This window comes from Polypterus senegalus, chromosome 5 (genome assembly GCF_016835505.1).
Source record: "Polypterus senegalus isolate Bchr_013 chromosome 5, ASM1683550v1, whole genome shotgun sequence".
NCBI classification, from domain to species: domain Eukaryota; kingdom Metazoa; phylum Chordata; class Cladistia; order Polypteriformes; family Polypteridae; genus Polypterus; species Polypterus senegalus.
Window position 1 is genome coordinate 183,387,325 of NC_053158.1, and position 27,559 is coordinate 183,414,883.

The 27,559-nt window shown below is 36.2% G+C and overlaps 1 protein-coding gene across 18 annotated transcripts in view; it reads right to left on the bottom strand.

The window, feature by feature from the left end:
• scrib (scribble planar cell polarity protein) overlaps window positions 1-27,559 on the bottom strand; it is a 281,005-nt gene that overhangs the window by 159,479 nt on the left and 93,967 nt on the right. For all 18 annotated transcript variants that reach the window (XM_039753714.1, XM_039753729.1, XM_039753727.1 and 15 more), the window contains exons 5-14: window positions 23,920-23,976; window positions 21,661-21,724; window positions 21,233-21,307; window positions 20,859-21,003; window positions 20,342-20,460; window positions 19,322-19,521; window positions 17,834-18,000; window positions 14,768-14,895; window positions 5,450-5,575; window positions 2,117-2,326 (exon numbers count right to left, since the gene is read on the bottom strand). In XM_039753714.1, the coding sequence (XP_039609648.1) occupies window positions 2,117-2,326; window positions 5,450-5,575; window positions 14,768-14,895; window positions 17,834-18,000; window positions 19,322-19,521; window positions 20,342-20,460; window positions 20,859-21,003; window positions 21,233-21,307; window positions 21,661-21,724; window positions 23,920-23,976 (1,291 nt within the window). The remainder of the gene's footprint in view (window positions 1-2,116; window positions 2,327-5,449; window positions 5,576-14,767; window positions 14,896-17,833; window positions 18,001-19,321; window positions 19,522-20,341; window positions 20,461-20,858; window positions 21,004-21,232; window positions 21,308-21,660; window positions 21,725-23,919; window positions 23,977-27,559) is intronic.

Sequence of the window (27,559 nt, forward strand, 5' to 3'; positions counted from 1 at the left end):
GCCTTTAACGTGTTTTAACCTCTATCTGATCTTTCTATCTTTTTCCTTTTCTTTGATTCCTCCCTTTTCCTTGTGCCAACCCATATATATATATATATATATATATATATATATATATATATATATATATATATATATATATATATATATATATATATATATATATATATATATATATACTGTATATATATATATATATATATATATATATATATATATATATATTAATTACACCCACGTCTCCATGGGCGTAGTGCCTTAATCACAGGCCGCAGGAAGCCAATGAAGCAATTAAGAATGATTACACACGCACGTGCAGGTGCAACTCGCTCCAGCAACCTCACTAACTCCCCGCGGTGGTACAATCACGCCCACAGAGAGTTACACGGCTTAATGGATTTAAAACCTGTCTTTTTTTTTGAAGCCGCGGACCTGCAAGACAAGACTTTGTGCCAAGTGATGAAGTGAACACCTAACAGGTCCAAGCAAGGGCGGAAATAAAAGACAAATAGTAGAAGAAGAAAAGACAAAGTAGAATGTTGGCACAATACACATGCAGACCAGGTTAGAGATTGTGGAAGTACTAAAATTCGAAAGTCTCAGAAAACTGATAGTAAAGATCACATCAGCGGTAACAAACAGCAATTATCATTCGGTGAAATATTGGAACAGCAAAAAGACACTGAATATATGGACATAGGTGATATGACAGAGCTACTACAACTTTAATTTCAAAGAAACCACGCTTCGGTCATGTTTATATTTATGATCACAGAGAAACGATGCAACAAAGAATCGAAAGAGTTAAACGATCGGACATATTAGAAATTCTACAGCCAATAATGGATACAAATCCATATGTCCAACAGTATCACACTTTACATGAAATTTATCTGAAAAACACCAACAAAGAAGTTTTCTTGGATTTCTATATGAATCTGAAAGATCATGCTCACATATATAGTAAACCAACATATGACGAATTGTTAGCGATAATAGTGTCGAAAGACGGAGATATCAAAGACAGAGTTGATATTAGTGTTCATCCAAAAGCACAGCATGATTCATTGCAAGCAGCAGATCTGGGAAATGACTAGCGTATAGGGCCTGTACCGGGGTTGGCAAGCGAAATGAGCAGGGGCTCTTATATATTTAAAAAGCATTGTGATCTTTTGATTCAGTCAAGCTATTTTGCTGCTGACTGGTTTTGCATATATTAAAATACAGACTGGTCATCTAAGTACATGTAGATGTTTACTAAACTAATAAAATCATTACATTTGTAAAACTAAATATTACTTTGAAGGTTGTCACTATGCCAAGATCACCTAATTCAAGTGAAATTTCTTATATCTCAAAAAAATAATCCCTTAATCATCCTTCAAACTGAACAATTTTGTCAGAAGAAACTTTGTGACTAGTTATAAAGTAGTTATTTTTAAAAATGAAATAAGACAATTAACTAACTAACTAATTTGATAGGCCAGTTACTACAGCTACAGAGCAATGTAAAATTAAGGAAAACAACCATATAACTTTGGGAACTAATAGCTTGTCTGTATTGTGCCAAAGAATTAAAACTAGCAATAATTTTTAATCTTCTCTTTGAAATAAAAACATCATCTACGACACAAAAACAAAGTTTCCACCTATATATATACACAAAATAATAAAAACCCAATCAAAAATAGTACATTTCATTTAACACATAATTTCTATACATAACAGCACGAAGGTTGATCATTTTTATTTGATCAATAATAGAATCCAGAATATGTGCATCGACACTTCAACATTTTCAAGCCTGCTTTTATGTGAATTTATATCTGCAACAGCTAATTACTATGCACTAGAGCAAAAGCTTTCCAAATTAACATTTAATTACTTAATTTATATAAGGGCTCATTTTAAAAGCTGCAGTATTCTCTGTGTGAACATAGAAGCAAAGTAGTATCTGGTAAATGTATCATTAAGAAGTCACCTTGTTTTAGTATCTGAAAACGTCACAGCACATCTATACATTCTACACGATTAACATTATTCTCTTTAATAATTAAAGCTGTAGTTTAAATAATGTAACTCTTTAACAATGATGGGAATATAATGAAGTACTTGCCTCTGTATATTCTACTTCCATCTCATCTTCCTGCTCTTCATTTAGATAAATATTATTACTGTCTGGCAATGGCTCATGTGAAGCCAGTGGAACAAGAAGCTCTTGTTTCTGAGTTTCCTCCCACTCAGAGCCCTCCGATTTTGCAGACGCTGTACTGTTTGATGCTTGGGAATCATGGCTATCATTAGATAGTCCACTTAATCTCTTATTCTGGAAACACAAAACATTAATAGTGAATAATTTATTAGCATGTAACTATTAAGAACAGCTGTAAATGCCTACCAAACTATGTAATCTTTTCAGAGTTACAAAACAAAAAAGTAAAACTGAATCCATACAATTACTTAAGAGCTAACACAAGATTTACATACTGAAACTTGGAAAGTAAAGAACTTACATGATCTAATTAAATTAATTAAAGGCAATCATTATCAAAGCCATGAAATATGCTCAATGTAATATGTACCTTATCTAAATCTGATTCCAGAGAAGACTTGCCCATACAAATCCAAAATCTTTGTTTAAAAAGAGTGAGATTTCCCTTGACAAGCACAAGATGGGCAAAAACATGGATAATATGCCAGTTTGTTTGGCAATCTCATGAATACCCCCTCCTACCCTCATTACTGGACATGACTATAGTATTTGAAATGCTAATTTGGGAAAGATATCTCACATATAGAGGTGGAGGATTTTAGGAGGCCCAGGCCCCTCATGGACCCCGTGATTATTAGAGGCGACTGTGTGCAGAGAGTGCAGACAGATGATAAATTGGACTGGACTGTCAATACTGATGCTCTGTGTAAGAAAGGACCAAGCCGACTATACTTCCTTAGAAGGCTGTCGTCCTTCAACATGTGCAGTACGATGCTGCAGATCTTTTATCAGACAGTTGTGGCGAGTGCCCTCTTCTACGCAGTGGTGTGTTGGGGAGGCAGCATAAAGAAGAGGGATGCCTCATGCCTGGACAAACTAGTGAGGAAGGCATGCTCTATTGTAGATAAGCAGCTGGACAGTTTGACATCCGTGGCAGAGCGACGAGCACTGAGCAGGTACCTGTCAATAATGGAAAATCCACTGCATCCACTGCACAGGAGCATCTTCAGCGACAGACTGCTGTCACTGCCCTGCTCCACTAACAGACTAAGGAGATCCAAGGTGGGGGTTAACGTTAATATTATACAAAATTATTGTCTGTCTGTTATACCTTCATTGTTATCACTCTTTAATATTGCTGCTGGAGTATGTGAATTTCCCCTTGGGATTAATAAAGTATCTATTTATCTATCTATCTATCTAATTATTATCATATGTATAATCAGATTTAGAGGTGCTGATTCTCATGCAGACCAGGCCACAGTCAGCACACCCCACACTTGTCAGGAGTCATGAACTGATTAAGGCAAGAGAACAATATCATCAGCAAACACAGATGCAATTCTCAGGAACTCAATTCCATATTCTTCAATCTACAGCAGCACCCAATGCATTAGAGAAGAGGTAAGATATACCATTGGTGGAATTCTAAATCCATTTTAACTCCAATCAAGTTAATACCAGTTATGTAATCACAACTCATACTCCACAAGTACAGGAATAGAAAGGAATGCAGAAGCAACCTAAAAATCCACTTGTGTAGTACTTCCCATAACATACCAGTGGTTAATAACATGGTCATAAGCTTCCTCCAAGTCTGCAATCTATTTATAGATAGAAATTTCAGTTTCTCATAATCCATCAATTATCTTTACAAAAACAAAGTCTTGGTCAACTGCTGAATGGACAGAATAAATTATGTATTGCCTTTTTTTATATGCATCTTTCATTTACTCGTTGCAAGGTAGACCAAGAACTGTTAATCCTTAATAACTGGAAAAAAAACCAAAAAAACAACCCTGTTCCACTTTTTAAAATTTGGGACCTCTACCACTGCTTGCCATCACTTAATCTTTGATATAATACTAAACAGACATATTGACTACGGTACCCTTTTGATAGACAGTATTTTTACCATCTATAGTTAGATCTTAGTGGCCCCAACACTAGAGTATTTCAGTCCGTAACATTAGCCACAAAAACACAACCAAGGCTTCCTGCACTGCTTTATCCCAGGGGTGTCTACCTGGTTTAGGAGTTCTTCATTAAGTTCCATCTACCTATGAATGATATCTCCAGTCAACTTTTATCCAGTTTTTTTTTTTCGTTTTTGAGCATATCTTCAAAATGTTTATCTTTCTAACAAAATTCAAAAGTCATTCACTATGAACTAAAACAACTTCTCCAACAGGGTCTTTAGTCACTCATTATGATGGCTACTGCTTTCTTGGCCTGCTTATACACTTCAATCAAATTTTGAAGTGTGCCCTGCAATTAATGCATGGAAGGCCCCTTTCCTCAACTACTCTCCCCACTGGTGCCAGTTATTTTATGGTGCTAATTTCATTTGTCATTTATTGTAATTGCTTTAACAGTTGCTTACTTTTAAGGTATAGAGCATTTTTCAGTTGCTTTGATGGATTTATGTAACTTGTAACACTTCTTTCAAAACTCGATTATATTGATCTCATTTTCAATTTGCTTTAGATAAAAGTGTCTGATTAAACAAATAAATGTAAATGTGATACCAGAAGAATAACAAACATTTGGTACCAACGGATGAGATACTTGCTTCAAGTTGGAAATTAGAAAACTCTGAATAATGTTTATACACAATAACAGTATTTTGTTTTTTTCAGAAATAGTTGATCAGGTATTCAAACATATAACTGGCTCTGTATACTGTAGATGTAGTCCTTGGGACGCTAAACTAAAATAATGACCTAGAGGACAATCCGAAATTAACAGTAGTGAAATTTTGTGCTGGTGAAGGATTCCCCATGACAAACACCATATTATAACACCAGGTTGCTTACAGGCGTATCTGGTACCACAGTATCTTGCTCAGATTGTGTTGTCTGACTTGAGGTTATATATCAACTGATCAAATCTTGGTGTAAGCTGGCTGAGACATCCACATAACCGGCTAGACAGATCTGAGAAATATTCAAAGGTAGTGAAAGTGTCTTAGGAGGTCTTAATAATCAGGCATATGGATACATAATACAGCTAGGTCTAGAACTAAATAGTTTCTTTGTCATATGTTTATTCTGGAAGTTATATTCTAGTGAGATTTTGGTGTTTTTTTTTAGCATTTATTAAAATATGAACCTTTGCAGCATCTCTGTTACTAATGTACCCATTTCCTTACAAAACCCAGGAAGTAAGGAGACTAAAATAGAATTTACTTTAAAAAAAAAATGATGCATTATATAAATAAAAACACATTTTATATACTTCATCATCAGGAGAATCCAGTTCTTCATCTGGCCTTGCTACATATGCCTCATTTCTGCGATCCTCAATAACTTTCTTCATTACTTTCAGTTCACTAGGATGTGGTGTTGCTCGTCTTTGAAGTCCCTGTAAAGGAAACATTTGATAGCCATTTAATTTATTTTTAAAACCACTGATATCTTTATCTCAAGTGTAGCAATAAACTACAGAGTTACACAGGAAGTATCTGTAAGATGTTTTTTTCAATGTTCCATTCCATTCAGATTTCAGAAATTAAACCATACGTTTAAATGCTCAAAAAATGTAAACAACTATTATAGTTAAGCCTTGAAAGGTACTCCAGGTTGATATGTTACCCAGCAACAAAATAATAAAAAGTTTTTTTAATTATTACACACTGACCACTGGCAAGGGATTTAATAATCCTGCAGTTTCTACATATATGGTGTATTAAACTTGTACTAGGAAACACAATGTACAATGCTAGAGTCTTGCGTACAAATCTTAACCCAACATCAGCTTTTATGGAGTCTGCAAATTCTCTCTCTAGTCTATGTGCATTTTTGTGAAAGGATCATTTTCCAACCACATCTGAAAAATGTGCTTGTTAGGTTTGCTGTTGACTGTAAATAAGCTTGGCATTATTGGGCACATTCTGTGCTCCACTGTCGTCTTGTTGAATGATGACAGCAGTCTTGTGTTCAATGCTGGGCAAAAATAAACAAAAGCATAATTACGCAAAGCTCTCTTATGGAATAAACCTGAATGTGGCATTTCTGCAGGTATCTACTTTGAAATTATTTTGCACGTTTAATGAAAAGAAAAATTTGTGATTGCGGTTTATATCACTTAAATACCCACTGCTAAATATATTACACTATGTTATGTGTGTTATATAGGCAGATTTTCTTTAAAAATGTTTTACTAAATTAAGGGGGCACAGTGATATAGTAGGCAATGTTGCTACCTCATAGGTCCAGCACCCCAACTTTAATTCCTGTGCCTAGTTGGCATATTCCTAACTTGCCTGGATGGGTTTTCCTAAATATTTCCGGTTTTCCTCACACATTACAAAAACAAGAATGTAACTGACAACTGTAAATCTTAAATTTATATTTGTGGCAAGATGTGAAAAACGACATACATATTTTTCTGAGAGTTAGAACTTAAATGAGATTGCTTTTTTTAATCAGAACATTCACTGTCAAATTAAACCTGCTTGCAGTAAATGAATCTATAAATTTGCAATTGTCAAATACATCTCTCTATTATATAAAAAAAATTCTGGGATGAGATGAGACTTTTTAGTCTGGGACAAGACATGACTTTTTCAGAGAGATCCTTTCATGTCCCGCATTTGGAAATAAAAGACAAAGAGTAGATGACAAAGTAGAACGTCGTAAAGAGGTCCAAAAACATTGGCGTGATACTCATGCAGAGCAGGTTTAAATTAATGAAAGTAATAAAATTCTAAAGTCTCAAAAAAATGATTGTAAAGATCGCATTAGCGAAAACAAATGGAAATTATTACTCGGTGAAATAACGGAACAGCGAAAAGAGATCCAATATATTGTTTGGATTTAAACTTTAAGTCGGAGACATCTACTGAGGTTATTAAGGTGGATATTTGTTGCATGGGATGTGCATACATTAGTTTAATAAAGAGATTCTTTCAGTATTTTAGTAGCAAAAGAACAGTCAAGGAGGAGGTGAAGTGCATCAGAAATAGTAAATGGGAATTAAAAGATACAGACAATGAAATAGTGGATGCCCTAAACTTACATTTTTCTGAGGTGTTCACAAGTGAGCAAGTGGATAACCACCCTGAAGGTACTGAGGGATTTGGAAATTGTAGAGGGAGAAGTACTGCTGGGATTAAATAGACTGAAATCAAACAAATCACCAGGACCAGAAAATATTTACCCTCGAGTTCTTAAGGAGGCTAGTGAGTACATATACAGTGCATCCAGAAAGTATTCACAGTGCATCACTTTTTCCACATTTTGTTATGTTACAGCCTTATTCCAAAATGGATTAAATTCATTTTTTTCCTCAGAATGCTACACACAACACCCCCATAATGACAACATGAAAAAAGTTGACTTGAGGTTTTTGCAAATTCATTAAAAAGAAGGAAAACACAATGTTAGGTTTCATAGCATGATGTGTGGAGTACAAGACCAAGGAGGTTCTGCTCAACCTTTGTAATGCACTGGTGAGGCCTCATCTGGAGTACTGTGTGCAGTATTGGTCTCCAGGCTACAAAAAGGACATAGCAGCACTAGAAAAGGTGCAAAGAAGATTGACTAGACTGATTCCAGGAGGGGCCGGCTCTATGCGATGCCCCCTTAAACAAATGTCCTGCCCCATTATATCAAACTTTAAGAAGTTGAGAAAGAAAATAATGGATTACCCACAAACTGAATATGGACAAGATTTACTACAGTAGCTGAAAAATCCACTGGAAAAGGCACAAATGAGATGATAGGTTTGTTCGCTCTTTCCCTCTGTGCTCTGTTTGTGCGCAGGCTCACACAGCACTCGGTAGAGATCCCCCACTCCCCCTCCCCCCAGCTAAACATCCAATCACTGTTAGTATACAAATGACCCGGTGTCAGGTTTCTTAGAAGACAGGGCTGTGCAACAGCGGGAGGCTTTGAGGAAGCAGCAAATCTCTGTCATCAAAATCATAGCAACTCGTGAGATAATTAACAACAACTAAAAAATACATCTATATTTGTACAGTCAATAGGGGACTAGTCCATTGATCTTCTCACAGTTTCAGTCTGGTAGAGAAGTGTTTCTTTCTCGATCCCACAAGCACCACTATGAGCCCGTCTGCTGCATAGAGCCGACTGGAGGACCCGTGTCTGTCAGACCCCAACACGAAGCCCCGCCCCAGCTTTCAACTCTGCACTGTTTTCTCGTTTCATATACTGATGTAATCACAGCGATTTTAGTAAAGTTTATTCACTTTCCACCCCAGCTTTCAGCAGCTCACAAAGGGAAAGTTAATGCTGTGAGATGCATCCTTTTTTCAAAGCTTTTAAAAAGTGTGCCGCTGCTCCTGTCTGTACCAATAGCAGTAGCAATGATGCTGCTGCTGGTACAGGTACATCAGAGACAGCAGCTAGCCGGTCTACTCCTGTGGCATCAACAGGCACTGCTTCTCCTGTACCTCTGCCAACAATTGCTGCCCCAAAGCAACCCGCTCAGCTACCCAGTGACTTAAATGGCAATACATCAATCCCAGCCAATACTGGGTAGTTATCTCAAACGTGTATTTGGTGATACAACATTAAGACCATTCAATCCTGCCTGGTACCGCACACAACCATGGCTGGAGTATGCATGCTTCCGTTTCCCCTGTCGGAAATATGGAAGCACTGTTAATGAGAGGGATGTAGTTTTTACCTTAACTGGTTTTAACAACTGGAAAGCAGCACTTGATCGAGACAAGGGGCTACAGAGGCATGTGTCCAGCCACAACCATGTGCATGCTTCAACCATCTGGACTGAGCATAAAAGCAGAGAGGCCACAGGGGGACTGTGGATTCAATGTTGGTTGGTAAAACACAACTTGAAAAAACCATTACTATGTCAAGAGTATTGGTAGTGCTATAAGGTTTCTCTGTGTAAATGAGTTGGGGCTCCGTGGAACTGCAGAAACCTTGAGACATGATGTACCGGGTAATGATGATGACATATCTTCAGGTATTTTTCTAAAACTGATGGAATATACCTTAGAGAAGGATAAGAAGCTAGCAAGCATTGCTAAGGGTATCCCAAAAAAGTGCAAAATACACATCTAAGGATATCCAAAATGAAATTATCCAAACACTGGCTAACATGGTGCTTGGAGAGGTCAGGAAAAATATGAAAGTGCTGATTCTGCAGGGTTTTGCCTCAAAAGTGATGGGACCAGGGATAGGTGCAATGTGGAAAATTTGTCTGTGATAATACGGTTTGTCAGAAATTCCATGCCAGAGGAGCATCTTATTGGGTTGCTTGACTTGCAACAACTTGATGCAGAGTACATCGCCTCTGAGATTCTGTTACACCTTTCTGATGCTGGATACAGTGCTGATAGTATACTTCCCAGAGTTATGATGGGGCTTCGGTGATGAGTGGGGTTAGAGATGGTGTACAAGCTCTGCTCCTAAGAGGCTTGCCAGATATGTCCCATACATCCACTGCTACAACCACCAACTGCACTTAGTGGTTGTGCATGCCATGCAGAGTGAGCCGTGTGCAAAAAGATTTTTTAGCCTATCTAGTTCACTCTACAACTTTTTTCACCACCACTATGTGCTCAATAAACATGATGCACCTTGTCTAAAAAGGCTGCTTGAGATCAGATGGACAAGCCACTATGAGGTGACAAGGTGCACTGTGGACAATCAAGAACAAATCCTTAGTATCCTATCTGAGATGACAGAGGATGATGATGCTGCAGTTGACCTGTGCACCGAGGCATCAGGCCTGCTATGCCAAATTAAGAGGCATCACTTCTTTGAGATTGGAAAGTTCCCAGTGCCAGTGCTTGGTGTCTTAAAACCAGCAAATGCTATTCTACAGTCTCAGTCAGTTGATCTGTGCAGTGCTTCTGAGGTTGTTAGTGCAGCACTGGACTCCTTAAAAAACATCCGTGAGGATGACTGTTGGGGAGTGTCATCTCCTGCTGAGGATGAGTCACATCCAACAAAGAGAAGGAGAACAATGAGCAAACACCTGGGTCAAAGTGTTGTGCTCTCAACTTTGGACCATACAGACTCTGGTGACCCTACCATTTCCCCCCATCAGTCTCTAAAAAGATCCCTGTTCAACATCCTTGACAGGGCCATATCAGAAATGGAAACTAGATTTTCACACAAGAATATTGACCTGATGATAGCCATATTTAGTCTTGCACCCAAATCTAGCGCATTTCTAGATCACACCCTGTTGCACCCTCTGGCTGTGATGGCTGGCAATGAAGCTGATGTTGTAAGTCTTGTGGCAAAACAGATGCTGCTCAAAAAATGTTCAAAGGAAACAGACCTGTCCACTGTGTGTAAACTCCTGCAGGAGTACAAGGAAGCCTCTCTTGAGTTGCATAAATTGTATGTAACAGCCCTGGTAATTGGTGTGTCTTCAGCATCGTGTGAGAGTTCCTTCTCCACTTTGTCACAGGTCCTAACCCCCTATAGTCACACCATGTTACATAAAAGAAAGAGGAATTTGGTGATCTTGGCCCATGAGAAGTCCATAACAAATAACTTGGATATGGATGAATTTGTAAGAGTTTTTGCAAAGGGAAACAGGAGACTGTTGTTGTAGAGTGGATTGAGGAGAAAGGAGAGTGGAGCTGTTCAGTTGCAAACAGAGAGTTCAGTTGCTTGCAAAACAAACAAGCTTAAAACAAGGCAAAAAGACAAAAAAAGGAGAAAAAAGTTAAAATGTTCTGTTCTAAATCTGTTGTGTTCTACAAATTAGTTTGCGAATTGTAGGAGCCCTTTTTAGTTTTGTAAATATTGCCTATATTGAGAGGTCTTCTTTTATTCTCGTTATTTTGCAAATTTATTTGAGAATTAGGCCATCCAATTAAGATAAATTTTATGTTGTTGGTTGTAAAGATCTGGATGGATAATAAATAAACAGTTCCCACACACCCAAGGACCGTCCTTCCTACATTTACGACACGTGTACTTGTTGCAGTGCACACAACTCTCTGTGCTATGGTTCCTATTACACTGAATGAGCACCTGACACTGTACTTTCTTCCCTGGGGGAAGGTCCCGCATCAGAGAATTTCCAGTTCCTGCATAAATTCACACCAGATCTGATGCTGTTCGTTGTCAAATAATGTTGCATTAGTGCGATTATATTTTCACATATATTGTCTCTTTCTTTCAGGTGTGTAATAGATACCACAGCATAGAGAGAAGTGTGTACATTGCTTCTTACAGGAAGGGGCGATGGAAAAAGTGCACTTGAATAAAAGTGCACTTTTGTTATACTTTTACACCAATATATGTTCCTGTGTTTGAACGACACGGGCAGATGGGGAGTGTCTGATTATTGCATATAGCGCTGAAGTTACTGCTCTTTACCATTCTTTCCTCTGCATGTCCTGGAGTACAAAAGAAACAGCATACAGCAACATGCGGGGACTGGCAGGAACACTCAATAAAACTGAATAAAAAGAAAAGCAAGTGATGGTGAGATACGAAGGCGGCAGCTTCGCCAGCGTTTGGTTTGGGCGTTAGTATGCATCGTGGTACACTACAGAGCTATAGCGCGTCTTTAGTGAAAACAGCCGTGTCAGATGGGGTTGTATGGATTGATTCTGAACGTGACTGAGAGAATGAAAAGTGAATTAAAAAAAAAAAAGCTAACCTTTACAAGGATCATAAATTGCACCAGCTGTTACAGACTGAAATCAAATGTATGTTTTTATTCTAAAATAGTAAGACTAAGAGCAGTTTACTTGTCAAAACGGAGTGGCGCAGGATCGAACTCGTGACCTTTTGATTCCCAAGCGGGAACTTATTCTATTGAACCACGGAGGCAGTTACAATAAACGTCTGTCAATGTCGCATGTTAAGGCGGCTTTTTGTTTCTGCAGTTATATTTTTGAATAAAAGCGCAATTGTTTTGTTATTCTTGTGAAAATGTTTCTTTGCTATTTGGACTTCAGGCTTCATACATTATATCGTGTATGCCTACATTTTGTCATCTACTACTAGAATATAAAAAACATTTCTGTTTTAACAATGTGTTTACACAGATTACTGCAGAAACGGAACATACAAGAAATGCGTGTGCTCCAATAACGATCTATTATTTCCACTCTAAAACTCCACTTCACTCCCAGATACTCAATCAAGGCATGAGCTGAGAGAAGTTCGTGCACGTTCTAAATTGGAGGGGGGATGGAATAGCCGGCTGCTCCTAGCTTCTCTTTATCAGCACATTTAGAAGACAAAGGACGCTGGCGGAGAGGTGTGAAGGGATTTAAGAAGCAATTTAAGGTGGGACGGAATTACGAGTTTTTTCGTAGGCTCTGGTAATTCTAGTGTTAAGGTAAATGTCATGTTTTTAGTTGTTATAATTTGATGAAGAATATTTTATTTTTTGTTGTTTTATTTTTCAGTTTTCCTCCTGAGGGATTGCCACCTTATTGTGGTCAGGGGGTTTGTGTGCCTCGGTGACCCTAAGAGCTACACCAGCAGAAGCTTAGCCTTCAAGAGGGGACACCCAAGTTGGACAGGTCTTAGGGTAGAGGCCTGACAAAGTGCAATCCAATTACATGACAAAAACAGTTTTCCAGAGTACCATATACAACCACTCCCACCACCACACCCCACCCCTTTCTTGCCTCCGTCGCCACCATGTGCCCCCTTCACATTTTTGTCTGCCCCCTCATATATGCCTGTCTAGAACCGGCCCAGACTCCAGGGCTACAGGGGCTGAATTATAAGGAAAGATTAAAAGAGCTGAGAAAAACAGTTTAAGCAAAATAAGATTAAGAGGTGACATGAAGTGTTTAAAATTATGAAGGGAGTTAGTACAGTGGATCGAGACTGTTATTTTAAAATGAGTTCATCAAGAACACGGGGACACAGTTGGAAACTTGTTAAGGGTAAATTTCACACAAACATTGGGAAGTTTTTCTATACACAAATAACGACAGACACTTGGAATAAGCTACCAAGCAATGTGGTAGACAGTTAAGACTTTAGGGACTTTCAAAACTCGACTTTGGAAGAAATGAGTGAATAGGACTGGCAAGCTTTGTTGGGCTGAATGGCCCGTTGTCATCTAAATTGTTCTAAATTAAATAAGTATCAACACCGAATTACTATTTTACTTATAGACTCTTATGGTTGAAGATCTAATAATATTCACTGTGATGGTTCTCTAATGAAACCAGTCTAGCTTTGAAGGAGCATCTGACACATACTATTTTTTTTCAATCCATACCAAACAAAGTCTAGCTCTAATAAATTAGGTTTTATTATTTCATATGCATTTCACATATTTAAGAAAATCTAGGCATGATTACGTCTCCGCCTCTTATCCGCTTGTTTGGGTGTCTTTATTCCTGGTTCTCCTAAGCTTTTGTTTTACTTTTTGATTTTTCATTGTACTCCTTTTTATTCTTCAATAAGAATTTGATGTCAGTATGTCCTTTAGCTGTTAAGATCCTTTTGGCATCTCATTGGAAAAGGCAACAATACCAAAGTCTTATAAATTCTTGGAGAAAGTTATTTTATAACTTATTTCTTTTAAAACTTTCAACAGCTCGTATTTATTTTAGTTCTCCTTCCACAATATCATCCTTAGAAAAAGGAGATGCACTTGTTAAAAATTGCATATTTTGTTATAATCAGGTTGTGTAGGGCATACTGTAACACTTTCTCACTTTTTTTTTTCTCTAGCCATCTCTGAAAGGGGGAGTGGGGGGCTCCGGTGGGATGGAGACTTTATTCACATTCTGATGTTACACTTTTGTTTTCCTGTTGTTCTTTTACTCATTTTAAAAAGAATACATTGTCTACAAAAAAAAACAAACTACATTATGTTTTTTTATATAGTTTGCATACACACACACACACACACTGTGTGTACACAGCGTATAGCGTGTATATGTATAAATACATAAATACATACATCTCTAGTAGGGGGTAACCCAGAGACGCCTAAACCATTTTGTAATAAAATATAGCTTATGACTATTCACAGTTCTAATGTTAAATCCATGTGAAAATTACTGGACATTGATTCAACAATGTGGATTTGCATACCAAACAAAAATGAACAGGGGTAACCAAGCACTGGTTAAGGTGTAGGAACCAACTAAATTCTGGATGAAACATAAGCCACCAATCCTACCCTGTACAAATAGGGAATCTGTGCAAAATCTGGTAGAGACAGGTTCACTGGTGTCATTTTGTATACTGAACAAACACACAGAAACACATGTTTAGGTCTACATATTCTAAAATACATGTTTAGTGTCATATACTGTAATTAAGAATGCTGCTATAAAACCTTTTAATTAAAAAAAGGTTATATATTTAATAGTATAACTTTGACAGTGGATCACACTGTTTGATATGTATAGTTACTGTAATATTTACAATATGAGATTACATTCTTCAGTTTATGAAAAAAGCAATAAAGAGCATATGTATGTGTCTTTGAAAAATATGTCTTCACTAAGCAGTAACACCACATCAAGCAAATTATGCATATGCAGTTTTATAGTATTAAAAGATTCAGAAGTTTAATATAAAATGCAAAATTAATATTCACTGCAATTTAATCTTTTACCTTACGCTCCGATTCAGTCTCTTCATCTTCTTCTTCAGGTTTGGGCTCTTCTTGAAACTGAATTACACTGACCCGGTTCAAGTTGGTGTCTGTCCAGCTTTCATCAACGCTGTTCTGAAGAAGATTCTCTGGAAATGGGTTTAGGGACACAAAACTAACTTGTTTAAACACTCTTATATCTGAACTGTGTGTTTACACCAAAAGACAAGCTACACCATAGTAATAAACTAATCTGAAATGCGACATACTTTAAAATAAAGTTAAATACATATTTCTAGATTTTAAATGTATAAAATACAAAACAAAACGAACAAAGTAGGTCTAATAATATGAAAAAAATCAAACTATTAAGAAAGGTGTAATTATAAAAAAAAAAAAAAAAACTATGCATGAAGTGAAAAAATGCACTGAGCACCAACAGACAATCTTTTCATAAACAGTTTCAAAAATATCCCTCTTAACAGTCTTCATTATTAATCAGCAATGTTCACAATCATCTAATTTCATTCGGCCTCATGATGATGGAGATGATCAAGGTACCAACATGGAACAAGCAAGAAGTATATATAAACACTTGAGGAGCAGAGTTGGGGGTTTGTTCTCAGAATCTGGAAATTGTCTAATGATTTGAGATTAAGACTGCAAAAGTAAACTTTAGCTTCCATATGAAAATCGTGCAACAGCTTGCTGCTGCTTTTCCAAATTGACGGCACATGTTCCATTTCTGAGGTGGATAAAAAGTGCTTTTCTTTACAACATGCAATGTGGGATTGTGGTTAAGGCTTTAGACTTTGGATTTCAAACCCAAAGGTTGCAGGTTCAGATCCTGTTACTGAGACTATGAGTCCATGAGCAACTTACTTCAACTGCTTGGGCTCCAATTGAAAAAAAAAACAAACAAAAGAAATGTAACTAACTGTATGTTTCAAATGTTGTAAGTTATCTTGGATGAATACACCAGCAGAAAGAAGTAATAATATTTTTCTCGAGACAAAGATTAATGGTACTAATATGCCAGTAATATGGCTAAGATATGGTATTGCCAGTATGAGATGAGTCCTCATCCTCTGCATTGGGCAATTCATAAGAATTAGCTGACGCCACTCCAAGTCCACAAATATAGTAAAACTGCTAGGGAGTCATAGGGTTGTTTTTTTTGTCCCGAAGACAGGGTGCCTCGAGAGGAGTTGTGGTATTGTATGAGGAAGTCAGAAGTGGCAGAGAAGTATGTAAGAGTTGCACAGGATATGTATGAGGGAAGTGTGACAGTGGTGAAAACTGTAGTAGGAATGACGGATGCATTCAACGTGGAGGTGGGATTACATAGGGATCCGCTCTGAGCCCTTTCTCAAACGGGATTAGACAGGAGTCCTCGTGGACTATGATGTTTGCTGACGACATTGTGATTTGTAGTGAGAGTAGGGAGCAGGTCGAGGAGACCCTGGAGAGTTGGAGGTTTGGTCTAGAGAGGAGAGGAATTAAGGTCAGTAAGAACAAGACAGAATACATGTGTGTAAATGAAAGGGAGGTCAGTGGAATGGTGAGGATGCAGGGAGTAGAGTTGGTGAAGGTGGATGTGTTTAAATACTTGGGATTAACAATTCAGAGTAACGGGTATTTGTGGAAAAGAGGTGAAAAAGAGTGCAGGCAGGGTGGAATGGGTGGAGAAGAGTGTCAGGAGTGATTTGTGACAGACGGGTATCGGCAAGAGTTAAAGGGAAGGTCTACAGGACAGCAGACAGTTAAAGGTGTTAAGATTTGCACTGGGTGCGACGGGGACAGACAGGATTAGAAATGAGTACATTAGAGGGTTAGCTCAAGTTGGACAACAACAACATTTATTTATATAGCACATTTTCATACAAAAAGTAGCTCAAAGTGCTTTACATAATGAAGAAAAGAAAAATAAAAGACACAGTAAGAAAATAAAATAAGTCAACATTAATTAACATAGAATAAGAGTATAGAATAAGAGTAAGGTCCAATGGCCAGGGTGGGCAGAAAAGACAAAAAAAACTCCAGACAGCTGGAGAAAAAAATAAAATCTGTAGGGATTCCAGACCATTAGACTGCCCAGTCCCCTCTGGGCATTCTACCTAACATAAATGAAACAGTCCTCATTGGATTTAGGGTTCTCATGGAAGACGGTTGTGAGACAAAGTCAGAGAAGCGAGATTGCAATGGTTTGGACATGTGCAGAGAAGAAGTGAGGAGTATGTTGGGAGAAGGATGTTAAGGATAGAGCTGCCAGGCAAGAGGAAAAGAGGAAGGCCTAAGAGAAGGTTTATAGATCTGGTGAGAGAGGGCATGCAGGTGGTGGGTGTAAAAGAGCAAGATGCAGAAGACAGGAAGATATGGAAGAAGATGATCTGCTGTGGCAACCCCCAACAGAAGCAGCTGAAAGAAGAATAAGAAGGTTTACAGTTTAGGAATGGGCAGTTTAGATAATTTGCTCATAGCCACAACATTGGGCTGAGTTGGGTAATGAACCAGCAACCTTGCTGCTTAGAGTTCTTTCTCCATTATACCACACTGTCTGTTGTGGTAAACTGAAAAGAGCTTCACTAACCCATAAAATCCACTGAATGACAAAGAAATTTAACCGACTGTTGCAAATTTCCCTAAAGCAATCGTAATAATCATTTTAAATGTAAGGTATTTTCAGGTGGGCCTTTAATGCCGTTTAGAAGTTTTAATAGAAATATTTACACTTCAGAAAACTAAAAAAAAAACAAAAACAAAAACTTGGAGTTTGCAAGATGTAAAATTTAAGAAAAAAGTGACAATTATTAGGTTCTGGAAAAAAAACCAAAATGCTGACTTCCTGTCTTCTTAAGGATGTTCAACTGAATTACAATGTCAAGATACAAATTACTGTCAATTAAATTTCTAAAAGAAATATAGTAAATACTGTATTTCAGTGTTTACATCCCAATACATCAAAGGGTAAATCCACTTTAGCAACTTTCTGTTTACAAATACATATCATTGAATGCAAACAAACAAAACTATTATCAGTATTTTCCTTATAAGTAGGAGAGTAGTTACACTGTTGAGATAGCTTACCAAGGCTAGGTGAAGGTTGTTGTGGTAGAAGGTAACATGTTAAAACCTTTTCTCCAGTCTTTTCATCATCCTCTGTCTGAAACTTAAGCATTGGTTGAGACTGATTTTCTGCCAACCACATAGCTTTAAGGTTGAGATTAGTAAGAGAGAAGGGTAGGTTTTGTAGCCTAAGAGATACAACAATTACAAATAAGAAACCAATGAAATTGCTTGAATTACAAGTACTTTGAAAGCTCTATTAAGTTGCTATGCCTTAAAAGACACCTAAAGGTATGTCTCATGTATCCATATATTTCTCTGGATTAAGGCATGCAAAAAATTGAAAGCAACATAAAATGTCACATTATCAATTGAGCAATGCCTTAATGTCATATTTCTGGTATACCTGTGAACTATAAACATTTTTGGCACTCATTTAGCTTTTCTCCTAGATACCCATTATAACAAATAATAGTATAATCTATATATGGATATTGTAATTAAACATTTTTTTCCATTCATTAATAAATGCACAAAGCAGGCAATGGAAAGTAAAAAAAGAGAAGGTAACACATTTTTAACATTAAACAGTAAAACTGGTATACTGAGATCTTACAGCTTTTTCTTTTGTACTAGAATTGTGATTTTTGAAGTTTGTAGGTTAAATTCCATCTTGCAGTTATTTTTTGTATTGCTGTGGGAAGGCAGCCAAGGATTTACAGCAACCAACAGATATACACACATAGTGTTTGGCCCTAGTAACAGCAGACAATAAAGTTCATACAATGAATAGCAATGAAAGGCAAGGAAAATGCTGATGACCTCTGAGGGAAATACATATTTGTAAGCTGCTGCTCCTTACTTGTTTAGGCCTTTCTTTCTCTGGACATATTTTTTTGGTTATTTAATGGAAATAGTTTTTTGCATTTTGTTATTATTTAATTTTTTTTTCTTTTTTGGATCAAAAAGTATGTGGTCTTTTTTGCCTTGTATTATGATGGTAAGTCTCAGATATAACAAGGTGTAGTATTTTCCACATAGGACAAACACCACATGAAACAATAAATGTTCCAGTAAAAATAAAAGCATTTTTCTTTGATAAAACACTTAATTTGAATACAAAATTGAATTGTGTCCTATCTAAAAACTTCAATCTAGTAGAAATTTTTATAATTCACAAAGAATTGGAAATGGAAATTTACAGTTCTTTTACATTTGGATGTTTTCGTAGGATTCTTCAGCATGCTATGAAATAAATACTAGAATACAATAAATAAAGTGAGTCTCAGAAACATCAAATAAGCATTTTCCATTTCATTTCATTAGTGGACTGTTCAAATTATTCTGACCAAAAGAAAAAAAATATATATTTTTTTGTTTCACCATACATGTCTGAGTCTCTGTATTTCAAAATATATCAGAGTAGTGCTTGTAATTTTTTTTTTTAAATATTATCAAAACTTCAACTACATGTAAGAAAAAAAAACGATCTAAAGTGAAGGTGCTCACCTGTTTCCAGCAACATCCAAAACATGAAGTTCAGTTGCATTAGCAAGCTCTGAAGGCAACTTTGTAACACGGTTGTCCCGAAGTGAGAGTACATTTAGATTAGAGCAGCCTCCCAACTCTAGGGGTATGGAAGTTAATCTGTTCCGGTCAGCATTCAAATTTGTCAGCTTCTTCAACTTTCCCAGAGAGCGGGGCAATGTCTAAATACAGAAGGTGGGTAAAAATAATAATTATACCAAAAACTAGTGGTTAATTATTACACTTGTATCCAAAAATTAAATTAAAAAAATAAACACACTACTAATATAGACTACCACTAAACTTAAAGACATGTACTGTGTAAACTTTAAGCATAAGAAATTTAAACGGAGGCCTCACTTTCTTAGTTTTCCTGTACTGAGGTTTAACATCACCACCACCTGTTCAAGGCACTGTGCATGGTCGAATGAAGGCAGGTGCCCCGACTGTTCACGAGACCCCCAGCATTGAATGTTCAAGCACAAAACTTAGAAATAATGAGGAATGACTGAAGAACATGTATGTTGGGTAGAATGGACAGTTGGGGCTGGATGCTCTTTGGTCCACAACTGTTACACATTTTATTTTCTCTGGCTCATATAAAATGTTTTTATTTTGGTTTTCTTTTTTATGTTCTCCCAGTGATTTGACTTTATCACCATACTCACCTTTAGAGACTTACAATATATTATATTATATATGAGGACTCTTTTGAGGATGTTTCTACTAATTATACCTATGTTATATAGGCCCAAATTGATTAACTTTTTTTGTTACTTAATCATATTATTCTTACATAATTTAACACTTCTTCTTTTCTTGTAACTTTTTATTTGATGTAGTACTTTGATATACAAACTATGTTTGAAAATATTCTAGAGAAATAAATCTAAGATTAGCCAAGCTTTAAATACTCTTTTCAGAGAATAAAAGCACAAAAAGAATATTAAAACTTATTTTAATAGAGAAATTCTGGAGATATGTGGAAGGTGTGACACTCACTGTAAGAAGATTCTCTGTCAGCATAAGTTCGGACAGGTTTTCACAATCTCCGATGGAGTCAGAAAGATGGGTTAACCGGTTTTGGTCAACCTTCAAAATAGAAAGTTGCTTCAGACAACCTGGAATGAGAGGAAGATTATTATTACTTAGAGCAACTTGTTTAACAAAAAAAGTGACAAGAAAAGAGAAAAATGCATTATTTCTGTTGTTAACCAACAGTAACTATAGAGGGCAGCAAAAACTGTAAAACGCACAGCTATTATTAAGTGTATGAAAAATATATTCTCGGGTGTAATATCTTGTACTTAACTTTAAAACAGTTACTGTTTCTGAATTAAACAGCAAAAGAAACATTTCAGCCAAGTGCATTGAATAAATTGAGATGCATGCATTTTTTTAATTTATACTTTGTAATGCTGTGCAAAAGGTAAAACAATAAACTATGCAAAAAATGTATTTAAGAGTAAACTTTGTTCAACTTAGAAATCATTTTATACATGTGAGTTATGTTTCCTACCAATGCTGTCAGGAATAGTTTCCAGCAGATTTTGAGACAAAAGCAAATCAGTAAGTGCCATAAGGCCATTCAGCTCCTTAGGAAGTTGCTCCAACTTATTCTCAGACACATCAAGGCATACTAGCCGCCGAAGATTTCCCAGCTCCTTGTTGAGTAGGAAAATAAAAGTAAAAGAACAGCCAGATAAGAATAGATTAGAAAAAATATACTGGAGAAACTAGGCAAGTGATTTGGCATGGCCATAAATGAGTGTTTCCTGTATTACAATCACATATATTAAAATGTTTTGATTACTTTGGAATTCAAAATATGCATTTAGACAGAACAACACTTCAAAACAAACTCCTGACCTATAAATAATGTGTTCTAATTACCGGTGGCAATGAAGACAGCTGGTTCCTATCAAGCCATAATTCTCGGAGGTTTGGCAATGCTCCCAAAGTATCTGGCTGGGGTGTGTAAAAAGGGAAAAAGAAAAAAAAAAAAAAACGGGTGAAACTATGCAAATAAACAGGTTTCTGACCAAAAAATTAATTACATGCTGAACAGTGGTACTTTAACTGAGCAAAATACATTTCTATTGCATGTTTGTGTTTAAAACGATTTCAGTAGTAAATGTGTTTTCTAGACAAAATCAACTTAGACTCTTCTTTTAAGACAAAAAATATTCAAACTGACTGCTGAGTAACATAAGTCTATGTGAAATACACTATTGCAATTGACAATTACAATCAACATTCATTTTGCACAAAATCTCTGTCAGTAAAGATATCAGTATGCAAATTAGGCTGGCTTTTCTTACCAGGATTTCAAGTTCATTGCTGCCTAGGTCAAGCTGTTCAAGCTTTACAAGGAATGAAAGCGACCTAAAAGATAAAAAATAACACACACACACACAGTACAATAACACTTATGCTTTTGTCCACTTCATAATAACATTTTATTAATACAAAAATCTATTTAGTTTTTCAACATTACTTCCTATTAGAGGATCAAAACTGTTACAATGGCACAAGCCAAGTGCAGGAGCAGCTGCCTCTAACATATAAACACCTCAATGTTGATCCTCAAGAGAGAAAATTAATAAATATGTATTGCATAAACAGGTGCAAAAATAATATCTGGCATTATAAATTTACAGCTCAATATAGATTAGTTGACTAAACTATAATATATGCTTTTGGAAGGAAGCAGAGGTACCCCTAAAATGAATATTATACCTAAAATATTAACAATGCAGCTGATAAAACTGATTTATCATTTGTTTTAGCACCCTCCACATTAATTCACTGTTTCAGCTAGCATTACAATTTAGGTTTCACATGTGAGAAATATAAGAAACTCTTCAAAATCTACTCTGTATTCCTGCATTAATGACCTAAAAAGTGATTTTATCTTCATCTATTGATCAAATAATAGGAACACTCTTATTAAATATGTAACCCAAAAAGAATCTACTGAAATATCCTCCATTTTTACAAATTAATCCAATGCTCACCGTTTTTCTATAAAAAGAATGTGCACCTTTGGATTTATCAACTGGTGGCATATCTTCGGTTGCAACGAAAACTGCCAAACATTTCCTGAAGATATTAATGTCTCACTACCAATTAAACATTCTACCCCATTCCCCTTTCCAAGACTATGTCATCTTAGGGGAGTTTCTAGGGTATCTTATAAGAATTGCTGACATTTGGTAATAAATACTATCAGTATTTCAGTTTGATTAGGATTTTGTCTCGACCTTCTCAAGTAAAACCACTCATTTCAGCTATTCCTTTGCACAGAGTAACAGTGATGGTAAAAATAGACAATAATCTTCAAACTTTATTCTGAAAGTTTTTATCATTCAAATGGATACATTAATATTCACTTTTAAAATGTATTCTTTCCCTCAGTGATTTCATTGTTCTACACAAACCCCAATCATTACACTTTTACAACCCTGAGAGTTGGGAAAAGGTTGCCTTGTTTGAATGCTATATTCAACTTTCACCCAAAATATTTTATTTAATGTCAACATAGTCTTATGTTAATCTAACCTGTCTAGATAAGATTTTAATAATAACTTCTTGCATTGTCTGGGTCTGTGACAAAAAAAAGGGACAGCAATGTTCTTACTAGACAATAATAGTTTCTACTCTGGTATCCACTCAGGCATAGAACTCTTGTTTAGGATTACATTTCCATTATAGTAAACACATGAAAATTTATGTAATACTGGAGCTACAGAATTCTGTAGTTCCTTGGTCAGATCCTGCACAAGCACGATGAAGGATTACATGTCTTAGACTGTTCTTTGCTGTAACCAATCTCTTATTTTAATATGAGTTTTGTTTATAATTGAACCCATAGTTTATCTTAACAACTTGTTCCAGCAGGTTGCTGTCTCATAAAGGAAAACAATGTTACCTTTACTTCAGTCTAAAATTCTAAAAGACACTTTTAATTTTATATTGATGCTTATTATGTAGATGCTTATAATAAAACAGCTGAGGAATATATTGAAAGAAAAAATAGGTGCAAGAATAATGGGATCTAATTGATCTAATTTTTTTTTTTTTTTTTAAGATTTACTCAGCAAAAAAAAAATCTAGGCTGGAAAGAATTCCTGACTCCGTGCAATGATCACAGATGGAGTACATATTGCCTAATACCAAATTAAATGACATGTTTCATATATTGGAAGAATTCATTTCTAATTAAGAAACACAAAGTAAGGCTATGTCAAATTAGAAAAGGAACATAAAATCATTCTAAAGGGTGATTTTTGTTATAACAGACAATAAACTTAATTATGTTGGCCTACACTAACTTGGTAGCTCAGTATTAATAAGTTAACATTTTAACAATAACCTATTTCACATTATTTCCCATTACTTGTAAAGACTGAGCCACTCATTCACTTCCTTAAGATATATATAAAAAAATTTTATATTTTCGGACCAAAACAGGAAATGAAACACTGGTAAAAGGTAAAGTGGTAGCCTAGCCTTCTACTGCCCTACATCAAAGGAAAGAAACAATAGAAAAAGTACAGAAAGAGTAAAATAGTACTTACGTCGGTAGGGACTTCAAGAGATTTTCCCTGAGCTCAAGAGTCACCAGATTTGTTAAGCTATAAAAAAAAAAAAAAAAAAAAGATATCAACAGTGGAAATAGCTGTTTCTTCCTAAATCTCAAACTATCTACAAAATATTTTCAAGTTTCCATTAAACAACAATCTTATAAACACTAGTGTTATGTTGATGGAAAAACTGTCAAAATGCACAAAAAAAACTTGGTTTACATAGTCGATTAGGATGAAAGAAACAGCTTTTTCTTCCAAAAATTTTAAGATTGAGACAAAAGTATGACACAGATTACTTAGGGGTGAATCAAGATTTCTAAATATAAATGATCTGGGTAGAGCAGTCAAATGTAAAACGATTTGGCCACACTATACAGTGCATCCCGAAAGTATTCACAGCACATCACTTTTTCCACATTTTGTTATGTTACAGCCTTATTCCAAAATGGATTAAATTCATTTTTTTCCTCAGAATTCTACACACAACACCCCATAATGACAACTTTAAAAAAGTTTACTTGAGGTTTTTGCAAATTTTTTCAAAATAAAAAAAACTGTGAAATAACATGTACATAAATATTCACAGCCTTTGCTCAATACTTTGTCGATGCACCTTTGACAGCAATTACAGCCTCAAGTCTTTTTGAATATGATGCCACAAGCTTGCCACACCTATCCTTGGCCAGTTTCGCCCATTCCTCTTTGCAGAACCTCTCAAGCTCCATCAGGTTGGATGGGAAGCGTCGGTGCACAGCCATTTTAAGATCTCTCCAGAGATGTCCAATTGAATTCAAGTCTGGGCTCTGGCTGGGCCACTCAAGGACATTCACAGAGTTGTCCTGAAGCCACTCCTTTGATATCTTGGCTGTGTGCTTAGGGTTATTATCCTGCTGAAAGATGAACCGTCGCCCCAGTCTCAGGTCAAGAGCGCTCTGGAGCAGGTTTTCATCCAGGATGTCTCTGTACATTGCTGCAGTCATCTTTCCCTTTATCCTGACTAGTCTCCCAGTTCCTGCCGCTGAAAAACAACCCCACAACATGATGCTGCCACCACCATGCTTCACTGTAGGGATGGTATTGGCCTGGTGATGAGCGGTGCCTGGTTTCCTCCAAACATGACACCTGGCATTCACACCAAAGAGTTCAATCTCTGTCTCATCAGACCAGAGAATTTTGTTTCTCATGGTCAAAGTCCTTCAGGTGCCTTTTGGCAAACTCCAGGTGGGCTGCCATGTGTGGCTTCCGTCTGGCCACTCTACCATACAGGCCTGATTGGTGGATTGCTGCAGAGATGGTTGTCCTTCTGGAAGGTTCTCCTCTCTCCACAGAGGACCTCTGGAGCTCTGACAGAGTGACCATCGAGTTCTTGGTCAGCTCCCTGACTAAGGCCCTTCTCTCTCGATTGCTCAGTTTAGATGGCCGGCCAGCTCTAGGAAGAGTCCTGGTGGTTTCGAACTTCTTCCACTTACGGATGATGGAGGCCACTGTGCTCATTGGGACCTTCAAAGCAGCAAAAATTTTTCTGTAACCTTCCCCAGATTTGTGCCACGAGACAATCCTGTCTCGGAGGTCTGCAGACAATTCCTTTGACTTCATGCATGGTTTGTGCTCTGACATGAACTGTCGACTGTGGGACCTTCTATAGACAGGTGTGTGCCTTTCCAAATCATGTCCAATCAACTGAATTTACCACAGGTGGACTCCAATTAAACATCTCAAGGATGATCAGGGGAAACAGGATGCACCTGAGCTCAATTTTGAGCTTCATGGCAAAGACTGTGAATACTTCTGTACATGTGCTTTCTCAATTTTCTTATTTTTTATTAATTTGCAAAAACATTAAGTAAACTTTTTTCACGTTGTCATTATGGGGTGTTGTGTGTAGAATTCTGAGGAAAAAAATGAATGTAATCCATTTTGGAGTAAGGCTTTAACATAAAATGTGGAAAAAGTGATGCGCTGTGAATACTTTCCAGATGCACTGTATGTCAGGTTAAAAAATAAATTAAAGTTAACCTCTTTTTGTCCCATTAAGTTTTATGCTGATTATGAAAACTGTTGCGTTCATTTTTAGTTTGAGCTCTTGGAGTTCTGTTTCAGCATTTTTCAATTGGCTTGTTGGCAGAATTTGATTAAGAACAAATAAGACTGAGCATCACATAAGAAACATTATTTGTGCATATACATGTATAGACGATCTAATATACACACCTGTACATATACAGAGATATATACATGCATTTAAAAATATAAAATGTATATATTTGTGTGTCATATCAAATTGTGAAAGAGGAGAAAAAAAAAAAAAAAACTTTCCATGTAATCTTCAGCTGTCCCTACTAATTATGGGAAAGTATTACATAAATGTGCTCCAAATTGGTCATTCATATCTTTATGGTTGTAACATTATTCAAATATTTTTTCTTGCTGAAATGATGTGACTGAGTTATCAAAGCTTAGGGCTATAAGCATTTTGAATTCTGCTACTTGTATGGATACTACTGAATTTTGAATTACTAGTATTATTTTGTTTACCGTTAAAGGTAATTATTTTTCTTTGTACTAATCTTTAGTGTGTGCATTTATGATAACACTAGTTGTCAACTGTTATTCCTTGGCTTTTACTCTTGTACTTGTGTAACAATGCCTTATATAAAATCCACAAATGAGATGTAAAATCTGCTCAATTTGTACAATGCAGAATTAGCAATTAACAATACAAAATTTATTATTTATCTATCCCTCATCATCACAACTATTCATTAGAAAAGGCTGACTATGACACTATTAATAAAGCAATATATTTTATATAATAGAAAAAGTTAGAAAGACACTAGAAAACACTTGGAGTACCATCTTTGTAATACCCCATTAAATTAGTATCACACAAGGCCCATGGAATATACACAACACCAAACAAACAGCAGCAAACAAGCAGCAGCTGTTTTTCCTGAATACTCTGGATTTACCCAATACTGCATTATTAGCTATTTAACAGTTTTGCTGCAATAAATGAATTATACATAAATGAAACAATAAATCCCTTCCTTAATTTTTTTTAAGATAAATCTTTGCCAACTGGAAAAAGACCCCCCTGCTCATTTTGTCCCCCAGAACTGCCCAAACATAGAAGAAAGCTTTCTCTAAAATGGAACAAGTGCTTTAAACTTGACAAATTTTGTTTCACAATTGCACTGATCACCTATAGTCTTACACTGGAAGATCCTCAGGGAAATTTATTATGGAATAAAATTATCAAATACAGTTTGAATTAACAAGGCAAGCGTCTGGGGCAAATGACATTAGAAAAAAGTAAATTCTTAAGAGAACAAAACACATTTCAAGACTCTGAATGCTTTGCCACACAAAAAAAAACAGTAAAACCAGACAATACACGACAATTTCCTTAATTCTTGTTACTAAATTGTTTGGTCAGTTATAAACATTAGATCTGTAGGCATTCTCAAGGATCACTGCTGTACATGTGGTGTATAATTTTGAATAAATCTAAGCAAGGAAACAGGCAACCAAGATGCTATAGAGGTTTGTAGCATGCAGTGAGTCTTATAGCATGCAGTGAATTTTACTAATGTTCTGCAATTTGCCAGTGAGCTAAAAGCCTCACCAAAAC